Source organism: Mugil cephalus, chromosome 4 (assembly GCF_022458985.1).
Source record: "Mugil cephalus isolate CIBA_MC_2020 chromosome 4, CIBA_Mcephalus_1.1, whole genome shotgun sequence".
Taxonomy (NCBI): Eukaryota; Metazoa; Chordata; class Actinopteri; order Mugiliformes; family Mugilidae; genus Mugil; species Mugil cephalus.
Window position 1 is genome coordinate 19,004,371 of NC_061773.1, and position 15,748 is coordinate 19,020,118.

The 15,748-nt window shown below is 47.7% G+C and overlaps 1 protein-coding gene across 12 annotated transcripts in view; it reads right to left on the reverse strand.

Annotated features, from left to right (window-relative positions):
- Positions 1-453: 453 nt before the first annotated feature.
- Positions 454-15,748, reverse strand: part of magi1b (membrane associated guanylate kinase, WW and PDZ domain containing 1b) — a 131,970-nt gene continuing 116,675 nt past the window's right edge. For 10 of the 12 annotated variants that reach the window (XM_047581874.1, XM_047581870.1, XM_047581873.1 and 7 more), the window contains 9 exons: positions 15,207-15,298; positions 14,245-14,437; positions 12,613-12,987; positions 10,566-10,769; positions 8,257-8,350; positions 8,054-8,144; positions 7,120-7,263; positions 5,506-5,644; positions 454-2,462 (listed from right to left, as the gene is read on the reverse strand). In XM_047581874.1, the coding sequence (XP_047437830.1) occupies positions 1,219-2,462; positions 5,506-5,644; positions 7,120-7,263; positions 8,054-8,144; positions 8,257-8,350; positions 10,566-10,769; positions 12,613-12,987; positions 14,245-14,437; positions 15,207-15,298 (2,576 nt within the window). In that variant the 3' untranslated portion in view covers positions 454-1,218. Of the gene's footprint in view, positions 2,463-3,602; positions 3,683-5,505; positions 5,645-7,119; positions 7,264-8,053; positions 8,145-8,256; positions 8,351-10,565; positions 10,770-12,612; positions 12,988-14,244; positions 14,438-15,206; positions 15,299-15,748 lie in introns of all 12 variants that reach the window. The other 2 variants (XM_047581878.1, XM_047581871.1) reach the window with 2 other exon arrangements.

A 15,748-nucleotide genomic window follows, 5' to 3' on the forward strand; every position in this document is an offset into this window, starting at 1 on the left:
AACAGAGACGCACTTTCCCCACTGTTTGTTCTCCGCCAGATACAAAAAAATAAAAAAATCCTTCAGCAAATAGAGTGGATGCAGAGGATACGGAGGAAGCTGCACAAGGGAAGGAGTGTAGAGGGCGGTGGGAGAAAGAGGGCAGAGAAAACGCACAAATCAAAGCAAGCAGCGAAGGAACATTTAGAAGAATGTCCTATCCTCGCTTTGATGTTGTGACAGGATGGCAGATCTTTGCTTTACTTTTCTTCAAAGGCTTCCCATGCTTTGAAAGGCCCGAGATATCGTTAGATAACGTTCACTTCCTCGTTATTTTGTCTTTTTTTTATGCCCCAATAATGAGAGCTCTGCAAAAAAAAAAAAAAGTTAAGGATCCGCTGTTCTACCTGCCACCCAGTATCTGCCTCGTCACCACACTTTCATTCAGAGGGAGGCAAAGGAACCACACGCTTGTTCATTTGTTGAATATATTATTTTATTTTAACATCATCGTCATCATCATCATAGTTTAACTTTTAATTTTCCCTTCATTCGTTTAAAATGATCACCTCTGAATGTACACATACTGCAAACTGTCAAAAATATACAAACAAATGCAGGCTTGTGCTATAGTCTGGTCAAATGTCTAAAAAACAGTGGCACTGGGAGGAAAGAGAGAAAGAGAGAGACAGAGAGAGAGAGAAAGAGACAGAAAGAGAGAGACATTGAAACCGGTAAAGACATGCACAGCATCGTTGTGAGCACCGGTTATGGTGATCGGGGTGCGCGGTACTTCCATGGGATCCTCGTGGAAAAGTACATACATTTCATCGTCTGACAGTGGGGCACAAAATGCCCACCACATATCAAATCCAAAACAAAATGTTGCTTGTTAATGGAACTGTTAGGCACATCATTGTTTTTTATGGTTTTACATTTTCTGGAAAAGTCTGTGTTATTGTAAATGTAGAATGCTTCAACAGAATCAAGAAGAAAAAAAAAATTAATGAAAAGAAAACGTACATTTAAAAAAGAAAACAAAAAAAAACAGCTTTCAAAAGTCATTTGGAATCACTGTGTTGTTAGTTTGTTACATAATGTGTGCGTGACATGTGCATGTGCGTGCGTGTGTGTGTGTGTGTGTGAGCATGTGTACACATTTCTGTTGGACCGGGTGATAATGGTGAGTACTTGAGGTGTTTTGTGGGTGGTTTCTGTGATTGGCTGACAGCTGTCCAATCAGATGCTCAGGTCTTTGGGATTCTCCTTGTAGGTCTTCTTGGGCTCAGGGAGCGTGGGCTTAGACGAGTGACTGGTGTTGGTCTTGAGCGTGCTGTAGTACTCCCTCACTTTTTCCGCTACGAAATTGTCGTCGTCCTCTTCGTCCTCTGAGTCATCCCGTCTGGGCCTCCTAATCGGGGAGACGTCTCGTCCCAGGCTGCGGGCTCGGTACTGAGGTTCGGGTGAGCTTCCTCGGCTGGCGCGCGCCCCGCCCCTGTCCACCCTATCAGGCGAACGCCCTCTCAGCAGCGAGCTGTACCTCTTGTAGGCTGAATCCGAGTCGGGGGTGCGCACTCTGGGCAGGGCGGTGTCTCTGTAGACGTCTCTTTGGCGGGACGCGATGTCCCTCAGCAGGCTGTCCCCCTTATAGGCCCTCTCCAGGGAGGAGGCTCTCATCAGCAGGCTGTCCTCCCCGTACAGGCGACCCTCCCTGTAAGGCGAAGAAAGCGTAGCCTCCCTGTTCAGGCGGTCCAGGGCCGGGCTCTCTCGCAGGATGCTGTCCTCAAGAGGGAGGCTGAATTCAGGAGACGCGGCTCGCTCCGTCAACACGGCCTCGCCGCTGGGCTTCTCGTTGGCGCGGCTTGGCCTCTCTGGGGAAGCGCGGCGGCGGTAGGGGTCCGCCGAGTGGGCGTGGCGTCTGTTGGGGGAGTGTTGCCGGGAGCGGTGGGGGGACCTGTGGCGGTGGGGCGAGCGGTAAGGAGAGCGGTGAGGCGAGCGGTGGCGGGTGTTGGAGGAGGAGTGGTGGTGGCTGCGGTGCTTGTCCGGGGACCGGCCACGGTGGTGGTGCCCCCCGTGCCGGCCGTCCAGAGTGTTCTCTGTGCTGCGCGACCTGCCGTGCCCCTTGTTGGGCGAACGGTGGCGGCTACGGTGGTGGTGGTGGTGGTGGTTCCCGCTGGAGTGGTGGCGGTGACCATCCCCTCCCTTTTCATCCTTCTTCTTCCCCGTGGACTTTTTCCCCTTGTGTTTTCCTGCGCTGGTTTTCTTGCTGGGGGAGTGGTGGCGGTGGTGTTTGGAATGGTGGTGCTTGCCGGTGCCGTTAGAGCGGCGGGTCGCCTCTTGCTTCTTGCTCCGGGATGCTTGTTGGGGTTCTGGTGGGTAGCTTGACTCTGATGGCGCGTTGGCTGAGTGAAGGGTGCTCACTTCCGCAGCGTTTTGTAACCCTGAGGCTGGGTTGGCTGCGCTGCCGTTGTTGGGGCTGCCGTCTGAAACAGAGTGTGACATACAGACGACGGCGAGGGGATCAAACATGCATCTCAGACTCTTTCACAGCAAACAGCACTCTTATCCGGTTCGACATTAATCATGCGGAATCACTCAGACATTAAATTAAGAGCATTTCCGATGGAAGCCATTCCGATGTCAATGCCAGAGGAGACGGCACAGCAACAGCCAATGGTAAAACTGATAAGAGCGGTGGAGGCAGCCACTGCTTGATTGTTACCCGTAAACAAACCTCTTCCCTGGGTTCCGTGCTGCCGCCTTCCTGAAGCAGAACTGGACGCCGGTTGGTCGGGTGGCTGGACTCGAGGCGGGTTACAGTCAGTGCCAACGTGCTGCATACCGATAGATGATGCTGCTCGATTGTACTGATTAGCCATGCTCTTTACATGCACTGCCAATGATGTCTTAAACCAGTCTTTAAAGGAGATTAAATGCTCAAGATGACATCCAAAAAAAAAAAACACCAACTGCTATAAATGCAGCATTTACAGCTGGTGTGGATTGGGTGCAATGAATAATTGTAGCCTCACTAAAGCCTCTACAGACGCAATGCTATGTTTAACCCACTTGTACGTGTATGTGTCTAAATTTGAAAGACTACAAACTGCAGAGATACAACTACCGTCTACTTTGGTCTAAACCACTAGTTCCCAACCCTTGTTTCCAATGTGATGATGATGATGTTGATGATGATGCTCTGAATGCAGGGAAGGAGTTTGCTGGATATCTCTTAGCTGACTTGGCAAAAGCAAATAAAGGGGATAGGTGTCTAATTTTGACAACCTCACAATCTCAAAGCAGATACAGAATGCCTCGGCTTTTAATTTCTGGGTTGGGAACCATGGGTTTTAAGCACCAAACGTATCTAAACCGATTTATAAGACCAAACCAACACCCTGATCCCTTGTACAAAGATGTGCATAAAGTACACAGCTACGGCACTGGCGATGAATTTCGGTGAATGGACTCGTACGCATGGAGTAGAGCACGGGCACAGGTGAAGTTGAAACTGAGGCAACGCCACACATGTCAAGATGGAGAAAGATAGAAAGGACGGAAGACAGAAAGACAAAGAGAAAGTGCGAGGGAGAGCCAGACGACACAGGAGGGCTGTTACAAACCGTGGTCTGATTTTGGAGGACAGAGGCCTCCCCCATCTTGTCATTTCTCATACATGCAGTGAGATGGGGAGCGACCATCCCTGAAGGAAGACAAGAGCCCAGCGCAATACAGGAAGAAGGGAAGATACACAAAAACAGAAAAGAGAGAAGTTTAGATTGCTTGGAACCGACTTGAAGGAAGAAAAGGAGAATTAATTTTCTGTGTTGATTTGTTAAATGAAAAAAAAAATGTGTTTATTTGATCATTGAGTCATACGGAATAAAGAGACAGTCCAGGAAATTGCCCAAACCCTTCAGTGGAAACCATCAGTTACAGAGAAACGTCCTGGAAACAAGCGTGCACACACTCAGACAGAGTAAGCCTCCCCCCCAAACACACACACACACACACACACACACACACACACACACACACACACACACACACACACACACACACACAAAGACACACCTAAACATGTGGACACAGAAGCAGCTGAAGAACCAAATCACCCTCCCCCAAAAAAAGACAGCGCGTGAAGCAGTTTTACATTGCTGACAGAAATCAAAAAGAAACACTGACTGTCACAGGTCGCGCCAACTAAAAAGTACAAACAATGATCCAAAATATACACAGTTCACAGGATGTCATACTGGTGCAGGTTCAGACGGCACATTCTTAGCGCAAATACACTGATGAACTTTTCAAGACAGGCAAATGTATCTCCACTCAAAAAATAATAATTAAAAAAAAAGCAACAAAAAGAAAACATTTATAATGACTGTGACTATCAATCAAAACTGGTCAATACGAATAATAATAATGATAAAAAAAAAGTTCCATAAATATTATGGAGAATAGACAATAGAAGGGGGTGGGGTCCAATTTACACTTTTGACAAGTTCATGCAGCAATAGACTTTTATCCATTAATATGTGGCTTTGACTCGTGGCTCTGTACACTGAACAAAAATACTTGTAAAAATGCCTCTATTCTGTCCATCGCTGTACAAAACGTTTATATAACCGGGACAACTCGTGTCCTTTTTCGAATGGGGATGGGTGGGGATCTTCACAGCTTTTCAATGACATTAACAGTGGGTGCAAAAAAGGAAATCCATGAATGAGTGAGTAGATGTTCGAGCACAGTATAGTGAGATCTTCTCTTAAAAATGGCAACAGATTTAAAAACAAAAAAAAAAAACAAAAAAAAACACGACTCCTCATTACTGTCTTTTCTTCTCAATACAGTTCTCGCTTAAAACCCTTTAGAGTTCAGTAGCTTACATTCACCTTCAATAAATATCATAAATATGTTTGTGTCACATCCTAACCAAAGCTGTGAGAGGTCCCATTTTTTCTTTTCTTTTTTTTTTTTTATCATGGGATGGATCAAGTTTTCTCTTAATGCTAAATTAGTGTTTAAAGAGGTGCTGGAGGAGCCTTCGATGTTACCCACAAGAAACACTGATTTTCACTACTCTGGTCATTCAAACCCTGTAAACAGTTTCTTTTTTTTTTTTTTTTTCTGTCTCATGTAGCAATGCAATCACACCCACCACCTTTCAGTAAAGTCCCAGCTTTCGCTCGGTGGTCAGAAGGGTGAAACGTGACGGCGGGATGACATGGAAACTGAGAGCAGGTGACAGTGGGAGGAGAAAACAGCACCCACGGGAACTCCAGCCCCGCTTCCCTCAGGAAACCAACACCGCCACCACCAGAAAGAGACCCGACACCAAGCAGCCCCCCCCCCCCGCCCAGCACCCCCTCTCCAATCCCTGGTGGGCTTGTCCCAGGGATGGGTGAAGGGTCCCGGCGGGGCGCTTTAGTTCTTCCCCCATCGACCCACCACCGTCCGCTGGGCGTCCCCTGGCTCAGGGCGTGAAGATGGGTGAGAAGGGAATGTTTTCGTAGATTGACCCACCATATTCGGGCACGGAGCCGTCACCCCGCTTGAGCACCAGGTGGGCGTGCCGGCCTCCGTTCTTGATGAGCTCGATGGCCCGCGCGTGCTTCATGCCCTTGGTGCTCTCGCCGTTTATCTCCAGGATTTCGTCGCCGACCTGCGGCGAAGGAGAGGACCGGGAAGAGAACAGAGCGACAGGTGGAGGCGGAAGGGAGGAAGGGGGTTTAAGGGTACGCAGTGAAAGGGAAGGGGGGAGAGACATTGAGGAGAAGTTACACATCAGGCTCAAGTGATTTGCTAACGTTTTGTTTCTAAATCAACAGTCACACATAACGTTGAATCGAGAACCGGCAACTGTGGCGTGGAGACGGTGACGTGAAAAAGCAAAGCAGAAGAAGAAACACTTTTTTGCTTTCTGATACTTGGAATCAGCTCCTCAGGTTATCTGTCAGGGCTGTCTGCGCCTCGGGGACATTTCTCCGACATCTCTCGCTGCCTCGCGGAGCTGCTACTATTAATACCTCCGCTAATAATATGCGGCTGTATTCATACACGCGTGCGCTCCAACGCGGGCAAAACCCCGCTCGACTGTGGGCACCGGAATAACTATCTACAGACAGGCTCCCCGCGCGTCTCACGTGAAAACACGCGGAAGGGAAATAAATTAATTGTGCGCGCAATCAAGCGATGCAGCTTCTGTGGCGCAATTAATCACATTAAAAGGTTAAATATTACAGCTCGGCGACAGCCTCCGCGGCATCGCTGAGCACACGCTCGAGGGGAGGCGCTAATTTATGGCGGCCGGTGGTCACGCTCCACGGCCCGTGCAGTGTTTTCCGATACTGCGCGCACACAGTGAAGTGAAGCACGTGGCCAGGCCCGGAGGTGACTGTGTTTACATTCAACGGAGCACAGTTTGCGGTAATTGGAGGGTATATTATGCACAAGCAATTATACTGGAAGATAATATTATTCTGAATGCTGTATAGCCCAGGATTCTCATATTTAATCGAAATAGTCAACTGGCTCCGACTGCACCGTATAATCAGCATATAATGGATCAAGTCAACAGTCATGTAATTATAGGCATTTTTTCATATATGTTCTGCCTTGCATTCAGATAAACGTACGGACTGCAGGTTCTTCTGTGGGCTGAGGAAATTGTTCCACTACATATGTTAAATACATTAAGAGATATGGTAATAATTGTGTTTGTTAACAGTTACAAGATTCCCCCTGGGCGTATTTCTCACAGATCGGGACGTAAAGGTTTCCATAATTTATTTGGACTTATTCCAGGGGGGACACAAAAGGACAAATGTCAAATGCTGTACAACTGAATATGAAATTAAAGGGGTACTCCATGTCTACATTACTAGCTAGCTGTAGTTCACGCAAGAGGCTCAGCATCGGATGCCGCCATCTTTACCGTCTTGTGCTGTGTTGATCAGTGGCCTGCACTTCCCATAATGCACCTCCATATCATGTGTACAACAGGGCTTCAGGAGCACGTTGCGCTGTACAAACATTTACCGGCAAAGCCCTTCTAGTCTGTGGCTTCTTCTCTGTGACTAAATGATTAATGATGTGCGTTGAGTAAACGCTGAGGCTTTTGTTGCCTCGTGCCCCTACCCTCATCTTTCCGTTGCGTACAGCCGCTCCGTCCTCGGCTAGCCTCAGCACGTACAGGTCCATGTTGTACTCTCTGCCTCCCCGCAGGCTGAAGCCGAAGCCTTTGTTGTCTCGCTCCAGGTCCACGGAGTAGAACTCGGCATCCTGATGGGAGACGGACCACACGTGCGCAGAGAGGACAGAGAGGAAAGAGAGAGAGAGAGGGAGAGATCAAGGTCACGTTTGTGATTTAGATTTCAAGTGGTGTGTGTGTCCTTTGAGGTGGGCTCCTATTTCAGGAGCATGGGACGAATGCCACCTTCAGGAAAGTCACACCTATTTAATAGTTGTGCCAGACTCTTTCTCTTTGTGTGTTTGTCGTGTGTGTATGTGTGTGTATACGCATATGCTCAGGTGTAAGGATGCTGAATTATTGATGCTCTTGGCTCAGGGCGAAACAAGAGAGAGGGCACAGACAGGAAGAGAGAGAAAGAGAGAGAGAGAGGAGGGCTGGGCACTGCAAGGACAGGCAGACAGCAGCTCCTGTCTTCACGCCCTCCTAATCTCCTCTGCTGAAGGATCAATGCTATCTGGGAGAGCCATCTCCACAGCAGCAGATTAATTCAGCGGTGAACACAGTGGACTGAGGGGCTACTTTGAAAGCAAACAGGCTTTCCTTAATGCGCAGATAACAGCCAGCAGGTAGGCGTAAAGAGAAAAATAAATAAAAGCGCACTTGGTCTGTCCTTGGGAAAGGGGGGGTGGCTGAACCGCTCGATGCATGGAGGATGAACGGGTGATGGGCGGAGGTTTGAAAAGACAAACGTGGCGGTGGGTAGGAGGATGACTGGATGGAGTTTGGAGTGCTGGGACATGATGTGAGTGGATGGATGGATGGATGGATGGATGGATGGACGGACGGACGGACGGACGGACGGACAGGTGAATGACTTACCTGAGCCGAGACCGGCTGTGTGGGGGGCTGGGGAGGAGGGCCTTGTGGCGCTTTAAATTCATAAGACTCCTGTTTTGGTTTGGTGTTGGTCCTGAAACAAGAGAGAGCTGTCAGCGCCAAATAACGGCTCTAATGAATCGTCGCGGTTCTGCCGACTGCGCCATGAATTCAAAGCGCTCGGATTCCCAGCGTTACCCTCTCACCTGGCCTCCGGCGCAGCCTGTTGCTGAGGTGTGTGTGTGGTGGTTATGGTGGCGATCTTCTCCGCGTTCGTCAACAGCGATGCGTTCGACGACTCTGCGGAGGGTGGGAGAAGACAGTGTTAAAAAAAAAAAAACTTTCCATCCCAACGAGTGCCCCGTAAAAAAAAGTGAAGAAATAATTTTGAGAATCGTGATAGAATTACATCTATATTCCACACAGGAAACAAATTCTCTTTTTTTTCCTAATGTGTACACTGGTGTCTACTCAGCAGCTGTCAATTACAGGCATAAGCAGCCTCCAGGATGCTTCCATCACTTAGCCGAGATCCGGTCCAACGGGAGTAATACACCAATTTGTGCCATCAATCATTTTGTCAAGGTAATGGTCAGTTCGTATTTCTCCTCCAAAGATGCACACACGTGTTCTGCCTTCTTCCATCCTTCGTGGCCGTCCACAGGTATCCCACGTTTGATTACAACTCGGCCCTCCGCTCTTCTGCTACTCACTAAGCCACCCCTTGAACTTGGGAGGAGGAGAGTCAACCACTGAAGCTGGAGTGTGGGAGGGGTGAGCTTCATTTACGGGCACGAGGAGGAACCTTTTAGGAGCACGCGATGAATGTTACTCTTCACCACGAAGAATAACCCCCCCACCTCCACTCACTCTTCCACCTGCTGATTTGCATAACCCCCCTCCTTCCATTCTGTTGCCTCTCCCCCAGCTGTTTTCTGTCTGGGATTTATTTCCCTCCGTCTTTGCGCCTCGGCTCTGTTCTCGCTTTAAGAAAACATCCACGGCGCGCGGCGCTGAGCCGCTTCTGTAATTTGTTTCTGGCGATGTGCCCTCCCACCTCGAATGGACGGAGCGAGGCGGGAGAGCAGGTACAATCAAAATGAGAAATTCAGGAGAGAGAACGCGCAAGGAAAGACCGGGAGAAGAGATAAGAGCGGCAGATCTACGCTGTACAGTATCTAATATATAATGAATGCGCTAAAAAAAGAGAAATTATAACACCTCCGGCACGTCTATCACCCTTCTATCGCACAATGAGATGTGCTTAGTTTGCCCCTTGAGCCGGAGCTGCAGAGATAAGCTCTGATGAAGACATCAGCTGCTTGTGCATGCATTACAGTGCAGCGCACTCTCATGCCTGTTTTTCCGTTCTCGCTGCTTAAGCATTGCGCATCAGTCACTACAAAACTCCATCCGCACTCCCACACAGGCGAGAGGTGAGCTCAATGGAAACGAGCTGAACCCTGGAAGATGCACTCGCTACGGTATTTATTTACATCACAAAGTTTAGACAGGACTCAGCCGCACAGAAATAGGCACACTCGGCCTTTTGTAAACAGAAGCAGGGAGAGAACAGTCACTCAGAGAAGCAGCTCGGAACAACACAAGCCAGAGTCTCTTCTTCCTGACACCCTCTCTGTCTCCGCATCAGACTCGGAGTGTTTGTTTGACACATGCACATAAACACAAACCAGAACTTTTCGATAAAGCATATCCGGTTATTCCTCTCCGACGCCTCCTCTCCTGCTCTCTGTGTTTTCTTGGCAGAGCAATTTTGGCTCAGTGTTCTCATCAAACGCTCTGCAGGAAAAAAAAAATAAAAAAATACCCCTCATCCATAAGAAGTGAGCCGGAAAGCAACGAGCGGCGGACAAATAGCTCCAATTTCTACCAGAGCGCAGGTTGACGGGGAGTATCGCCTCCCTCGCGCAGACACACAAACACACTTAATTAAACAGCATTTGTGAAGCATGCCAGGGTGATCTGTCGGCGCAAAGTAGCGAGAGCTCTCAGCTCCGCGGCACGACACGCGACGTGCCCGAAGTTTTCCTTAAAACAACTTTGACGGAAAAGACACACCGACATAGGGAGAGAAAAGTACTCTGTGTTTTAAACACATTCACAGACAGAAATTACCCTTTGCGCGTTATAGAAGCGTGCGAACGCAAACGCTGGGAGTATTCCCAAAGACCCCCAAAGAGGCACTTCTGTCAACACTGTGGAGGAGCTCGGGACACTTTGAAAGCAAGTGAAGAAGATGTGAGATTTAAATAACACAAGAGGCATGTTTAAAAAAAAAAAAACTCAGGACAGAGATCCTCAAATATAGTCTGACTAGCATAACACTAAAGTTAGCTGATTGACACTTCCATCAATGTGGAGGAAAGACGAGCCTCTTACCTGATTTAGCTTAATGTGTATTAGGTTGAACTTTGCGCAGTCACAAATAAAATCACATACTCCATATAAGGACAGGACCAGATTGGAAAGTCTCCATCACAGCCCTCTAACTCACCGTCTCCGGGAATGATGCGCAGCGTGACCGTGTTCCCGGCCTCCTTGATGAGATTGACGATGTCAGAGTGGGACTTGTTGGTGATGGAGCATCCGTTGACGGCCAGGATGCGGTCCCCGACTTTCAGCTTCCCGCAGCGGTCCGCCGGGCTCCCCTCGATGATGCGCCCTATTTTGTGGGGCATGGCCACACATGCATTTCCGACTACGGTCACCATTAACATGTTGCGATGTGCGATTCAGTGTGTGTGTGTTTGAGCAAGGGTTAGGGGGTGGTGTTTGGAGAGAGAAAGAAAAAGAAGGGCAAGGAGCAGAAAAAGAGGAACAGAAGGGTTGCGGGTTAATTCACCAGCGGCCAGCCAAGCAAAAGAGAAGATTGAAGTACGGCAGGACAATATGCGAGCGTTGGCAGAGGAGGGCGAATTTAAATGTGCTCTCTACGGTAATAAAGAGAACCTGGCATGCTGTAGCTCTCAGAGCGTTTCCTGCAAATAGATTTCGAATCAACCACCGTAAAAGCTGAACTTAAGCCCCTATACAGAGTGATTTTACATCCTTCTCTTTTGCCTACAGGATTTTAAAAACCATTTACTGAGTTTTCTTGTTCTACGTCCCAAATACCTGCACGTAAGAAAGATTATAGACGACAAGCACACATCACAGCTGACTTCTCACCAACCACTCTGACGTTTCTCTTCCTCCTTTTCCTCTTTTTCTCTCCCCATATTCTATTTTATCTGTGATAAAACCGCAAATTCATCCAACCCTGACCTCTACCCGTCTGTTTAAGTGAATCTAGTCGTAATTTAGGAGTAAAAGAGAAAAGAAACCCTTCACGTCGGGTTTCAATTCAATATTTTTAATGTTAAATCAAGGGCAATGAGGCTCATGCTGGCCCTCATGCTCTATTTTTTCCACTACGACGTGTAAAGCTGAGGATTTTAAAACCTCTTAACCGCGCTGACAGAGGACAGAGGAACGTCAGGAGCAGTGTAGGCTGAAAGCCAGCAGTAGTAGTTTATAGAAAGCAGGGTTCTTCAACGTTTTTCAGGCCAAGGACTCCAAAGTGATGGATTAAGTGAAGAGATTAAGTAGGGACCCCCTACCTACTTTATGTGTTCTATATTAGACTTGGCCTAGTGAAATTTTTAAATATACATCATTATTATTATTATTCTGCATTCAATATTAAGCTATTCAAACTATACACAGGTTCAAATATTCATTTTTTTTTTATTATTTCTATTCCCTGCCTCCATTCATCTCTTTACTAAAATATGTTGGATTAATGTGTATGTAAAGAAATAAATTTAAATACATTTATGGGGGGAAAATTTTAAAAAAAGTGTCTAATCAACCAAAGATTTTACGACCCCCCTGCAGCAAATCCGTGGACCCCCAGGGGTTGCAGACCCCCTGTTGAAGTCCTATGACATAAAGCGAAGGCAGTTCAAGTTGACTGAAAAAAGCATTTTGGATTTATAAGTGAAAACAGACAAGGTGACTGCGAAACTAAAGAAACATTATTTACGCGACCGTTCTCCCCGTTTATCCTGTTGGCAGCACTCGTTCTCATTAAGGCGCCATTAGGCTTTTAGTGTCAACCTGCTCCAGAAGCCATTTAAGTTCAGCTGAATAATACAAGTGCCTTACGTAAGACCCACTTCATTTGTGATCAATTATGAAAGCCTTGTGTGAGTGTAGCAGCAGCTGCAGGCGAAGAAAGGGTTTCAGTGTCTTGGCTTGACGGGTTCAGACGAAAACGAGAAAGAAGAGCCACTACTTTGAAGAGTGTTGATATTGATCTGGTGGGACTGTAAATAGCTGGAATCTGTGCTGGTTGTCAGGCTATTTTGAATCCAGTGACTTTTATGGATGATACAAAGGAATACCACGAAGCAGACAGGAAGATAAAAGGCCCCGGTGATTAGGAGAAGCTACAGAGCGTGCTTCAAGCTTTGCTGAGTAGAAATTACTGTTGTTACATTCGCAAGTAACAACGAAGATATTTTGTGGCTTTCAGAGCAGAGGAGCGTGGCGTCGCTTACCAAAGGTGGTGCCGGCTTCAGGTCGGGACACCGACGAGACGATGACGAAACCGAACCCTTCGTTCTCGCCGCGGCGGATCTCCACGTCGTAGGGCTGCAGAGCGGAGGGCGCGGCGGCCGAGGTGGCGTTGGGGGCCTGGGAGGAGGTGGTGACCGCCGCGGCGGGGACCACGGCGTTGCCGCTGCCCCCCGTCCCTCCGCCTCCTCCCCCGCTGCCGATGCCCGAGGTGGAGCCGCTGCCGGAGCTGACCGTGTTGAGGGAGTTCTGGCTGCCCTGCGGGGTGCGCTTCCCTATGTCCTCCGTCAGGCTGGGCGCCTGGGTGCTGCTGTGGTGCGAGGACGCCGGCGACGGAGGCACGTCTCCTTCTGCTTTGACTGCAAATGGCAAGAGGAGAGACACGTGTGAGAAGGAAGACGCAGGAGGCAACGTTAAAAGCATAAGACTGTTATACAAGAGGTTCAGGAAATGGGAGCGGAGTATGAAACCGATGCATAAAGCGTCACAGCTAAATGTTGCATCATTTGTACAATCTGAAAATGAATAAATTCAAGAAGAAAAAAAAACATTTTCCTCTCCTAGCACAGCTAGTTTATCTCGTGATAAAGAAAACAAGCCAGCAATGCATCTTGGGAAAAATCTCTTGTCTGATCTGTTTTGAACAAAAGGCGAAGCGAAGACGCGGTGTGCCTGTTGTATCTGGACATTTTATTCCACATTTCATTTCCTGTACAGCTGCCCGGGGAAGGCGCCTCATATCATTGATGCTCAGAGGCAGAGAGGGAGCAGCGGTGCACTAATGTCTGGCTGCTGTCATTGGGCCGAAGGTTGACCACCCTCTCCATCATATTTATGGGCTGTTCTTTATCGCCCGCTGAGGAGCGCGGCGGTGTGGAGGAGGCGGCGGTGAGGGGGGCGGGGGCAGGGAGGTGTTTGCTTAAGGCAGATGGCTTCAGCATGCAGACCAACGCAGAGGAAGGTGACGGGGCAAACCCTGCATATGGTAAGCAGGGCCCCGGGGGTCAATGCGGGAATATGACTAAAATTAATTCGCAAATGGGTACATTAAATAATAAAACTCACTGCTGATATGAAATAGAACAGCGGCACTCGTTATTTAATGCAATAAATGCAATTAAAAGGAGAAAATTCCAACATTACAGTTCTTTTCACTGAGCCAGAGGTTTTCTGCCACTTGACATTTGCAGCATTCAACTGGTGAAACTGCATCTCTAACTGCTGTTGCACATAAAAATGAACCTACAAGTTGTATATTCTTTTACATTTTTTGATAGTTGCCTGTCTTTAAATATTTCAGGGAGTAATGAAACAAGACGGACTGAGAGACGTCAGATGAAAAGCTGCAGGCAACAGGCTGCAGACCTCCAACTTCTCAGCAACTAACTTTTTTTTATGTCCTGCTCCAGCTTGTAAAACTTTCATGCCGCATCCAACTTCAAGTCATCGACTCACTCTCGCCCTGTGTATTTCATGAATTTGACATAATTCCCGTTAAGCCCTGAACGAGTTTTTGAACTTCAGTCGACAGAACCATATTTTTTTTTGTGGACCTGTCAGCAGTTCTTAACAGGCTTATAGCTGCTCCCTCTCATCTTGACCCGCCTGCTTCTTACCGGCGTAGCTGGTTTTGCGTCGCACCGTGAGGTTGACGTGACCCTGCTTGGCAGCCTGCTGCATCAGCTGCACCACCAGTTGGTGCGACTTGCCCACCACGGCCGTGCCGTCCACGCAAATCAGCTCGTCGCCGGATCGCAGCCGCCCGTCCTCGTCTGCAGCCCCGTACTTCACTATGTGGCCGATGTAGATCTGAAACAGGAGTGGATGAGTGAGACAGCTATGCTTTACCCAGATTAAGTAGGGACCTACTATATGTGCTGTATATTAAACTCGGCCTAGAGCTATTTATAAATATTTAGCTATTAATATTGGATGCAATATACAATACATAGGTCCAAATATTAATTTTTGTTTATTTCAAACATGCGAAACATTAATGTGGCCGTGCCAGAAAATCGTGGGAGGAAAATAAAAAAATGTATAAAAAATGTCCAATCAACCAAAAATTTTGCGACCTTCCTGCAGTACTTCCACGGATCCCCTAGGGGTCGCGGACAAGTTAAAAATTTTTTTTTAACAGCACCTGCAAATTTGTGTTACACCTTAACTACTGAAGTAGTGAGGTAATTAAATCACTAAGTAAAAATAAAAAAACTCAAAGTGGGCCAGTAAGCAAGAAAAACAACTTTAATTCTTTAAAAAAAAAAAGCAGAGGGAATTTTTATATTGATTTTTAACTGAGTGAGGCTACTCTATTGAGGCTACTCTGGTCAGATCAAATGGAAACTGGGCTGTAATGAAATCCCTCATGTGAGTCACCGCATGAGCTCATAAGAAGACGCGGGAGGAAGATAAACACCCTATAGATGCTGCTCCGACTAGCGAGGGGAATATTTAGCATCCTTTTCATCATTCAGCCGAGTGAATTTTGTCAGCTGCGCCAAATATATTTCACATGAGCATATAGAACGGAGAGATTTCAGCTGTGACAGATGGGAAAAGTTTAAGGGCGACTCACGGGCTCTCCCGGCTCATTGCCTCCGAGGATCCTGAAGCCGAACCCCGTGTCCTTCCTCCACAGGAAGATGTCCTGCTCCTGGAAGTCTGGAACTGTGAAATCATGAAACGGCCATTACCATTTCTGCATACTAACATTCAGCCCCGGAGGATTTCCCCCCTCTGTGCCTGCACCAGTACGAGAACTCCTCAGCGCCTGCACACCATTAGGCATTCAGTTCAATTCCCTCAGTTCTACAGCGCGACAATAGTGGATGCACATACTGATTTCAGGGAGCCAAACCATCCGCTTGCCTATGTTAATACACAAATGTTCTTTCAAGTGTTCTAAGCTTTGTCACCAAGGTAACGCTCAGCACGGGCACAAAGTACAAACAACCGATCCATCAAAAGATAGAGGGATCTATTTTGGGTGAGGAACGATAAGTGTGGAGCTAAAATAAACGTCGCGGTCCCTTAATTAGAAATGATCTTACTAAAAGTTCCCTCTGATGTCTGAAATAGCCTGGCATTACTTTCTATACGCTTTTTAAAACGGTCTCG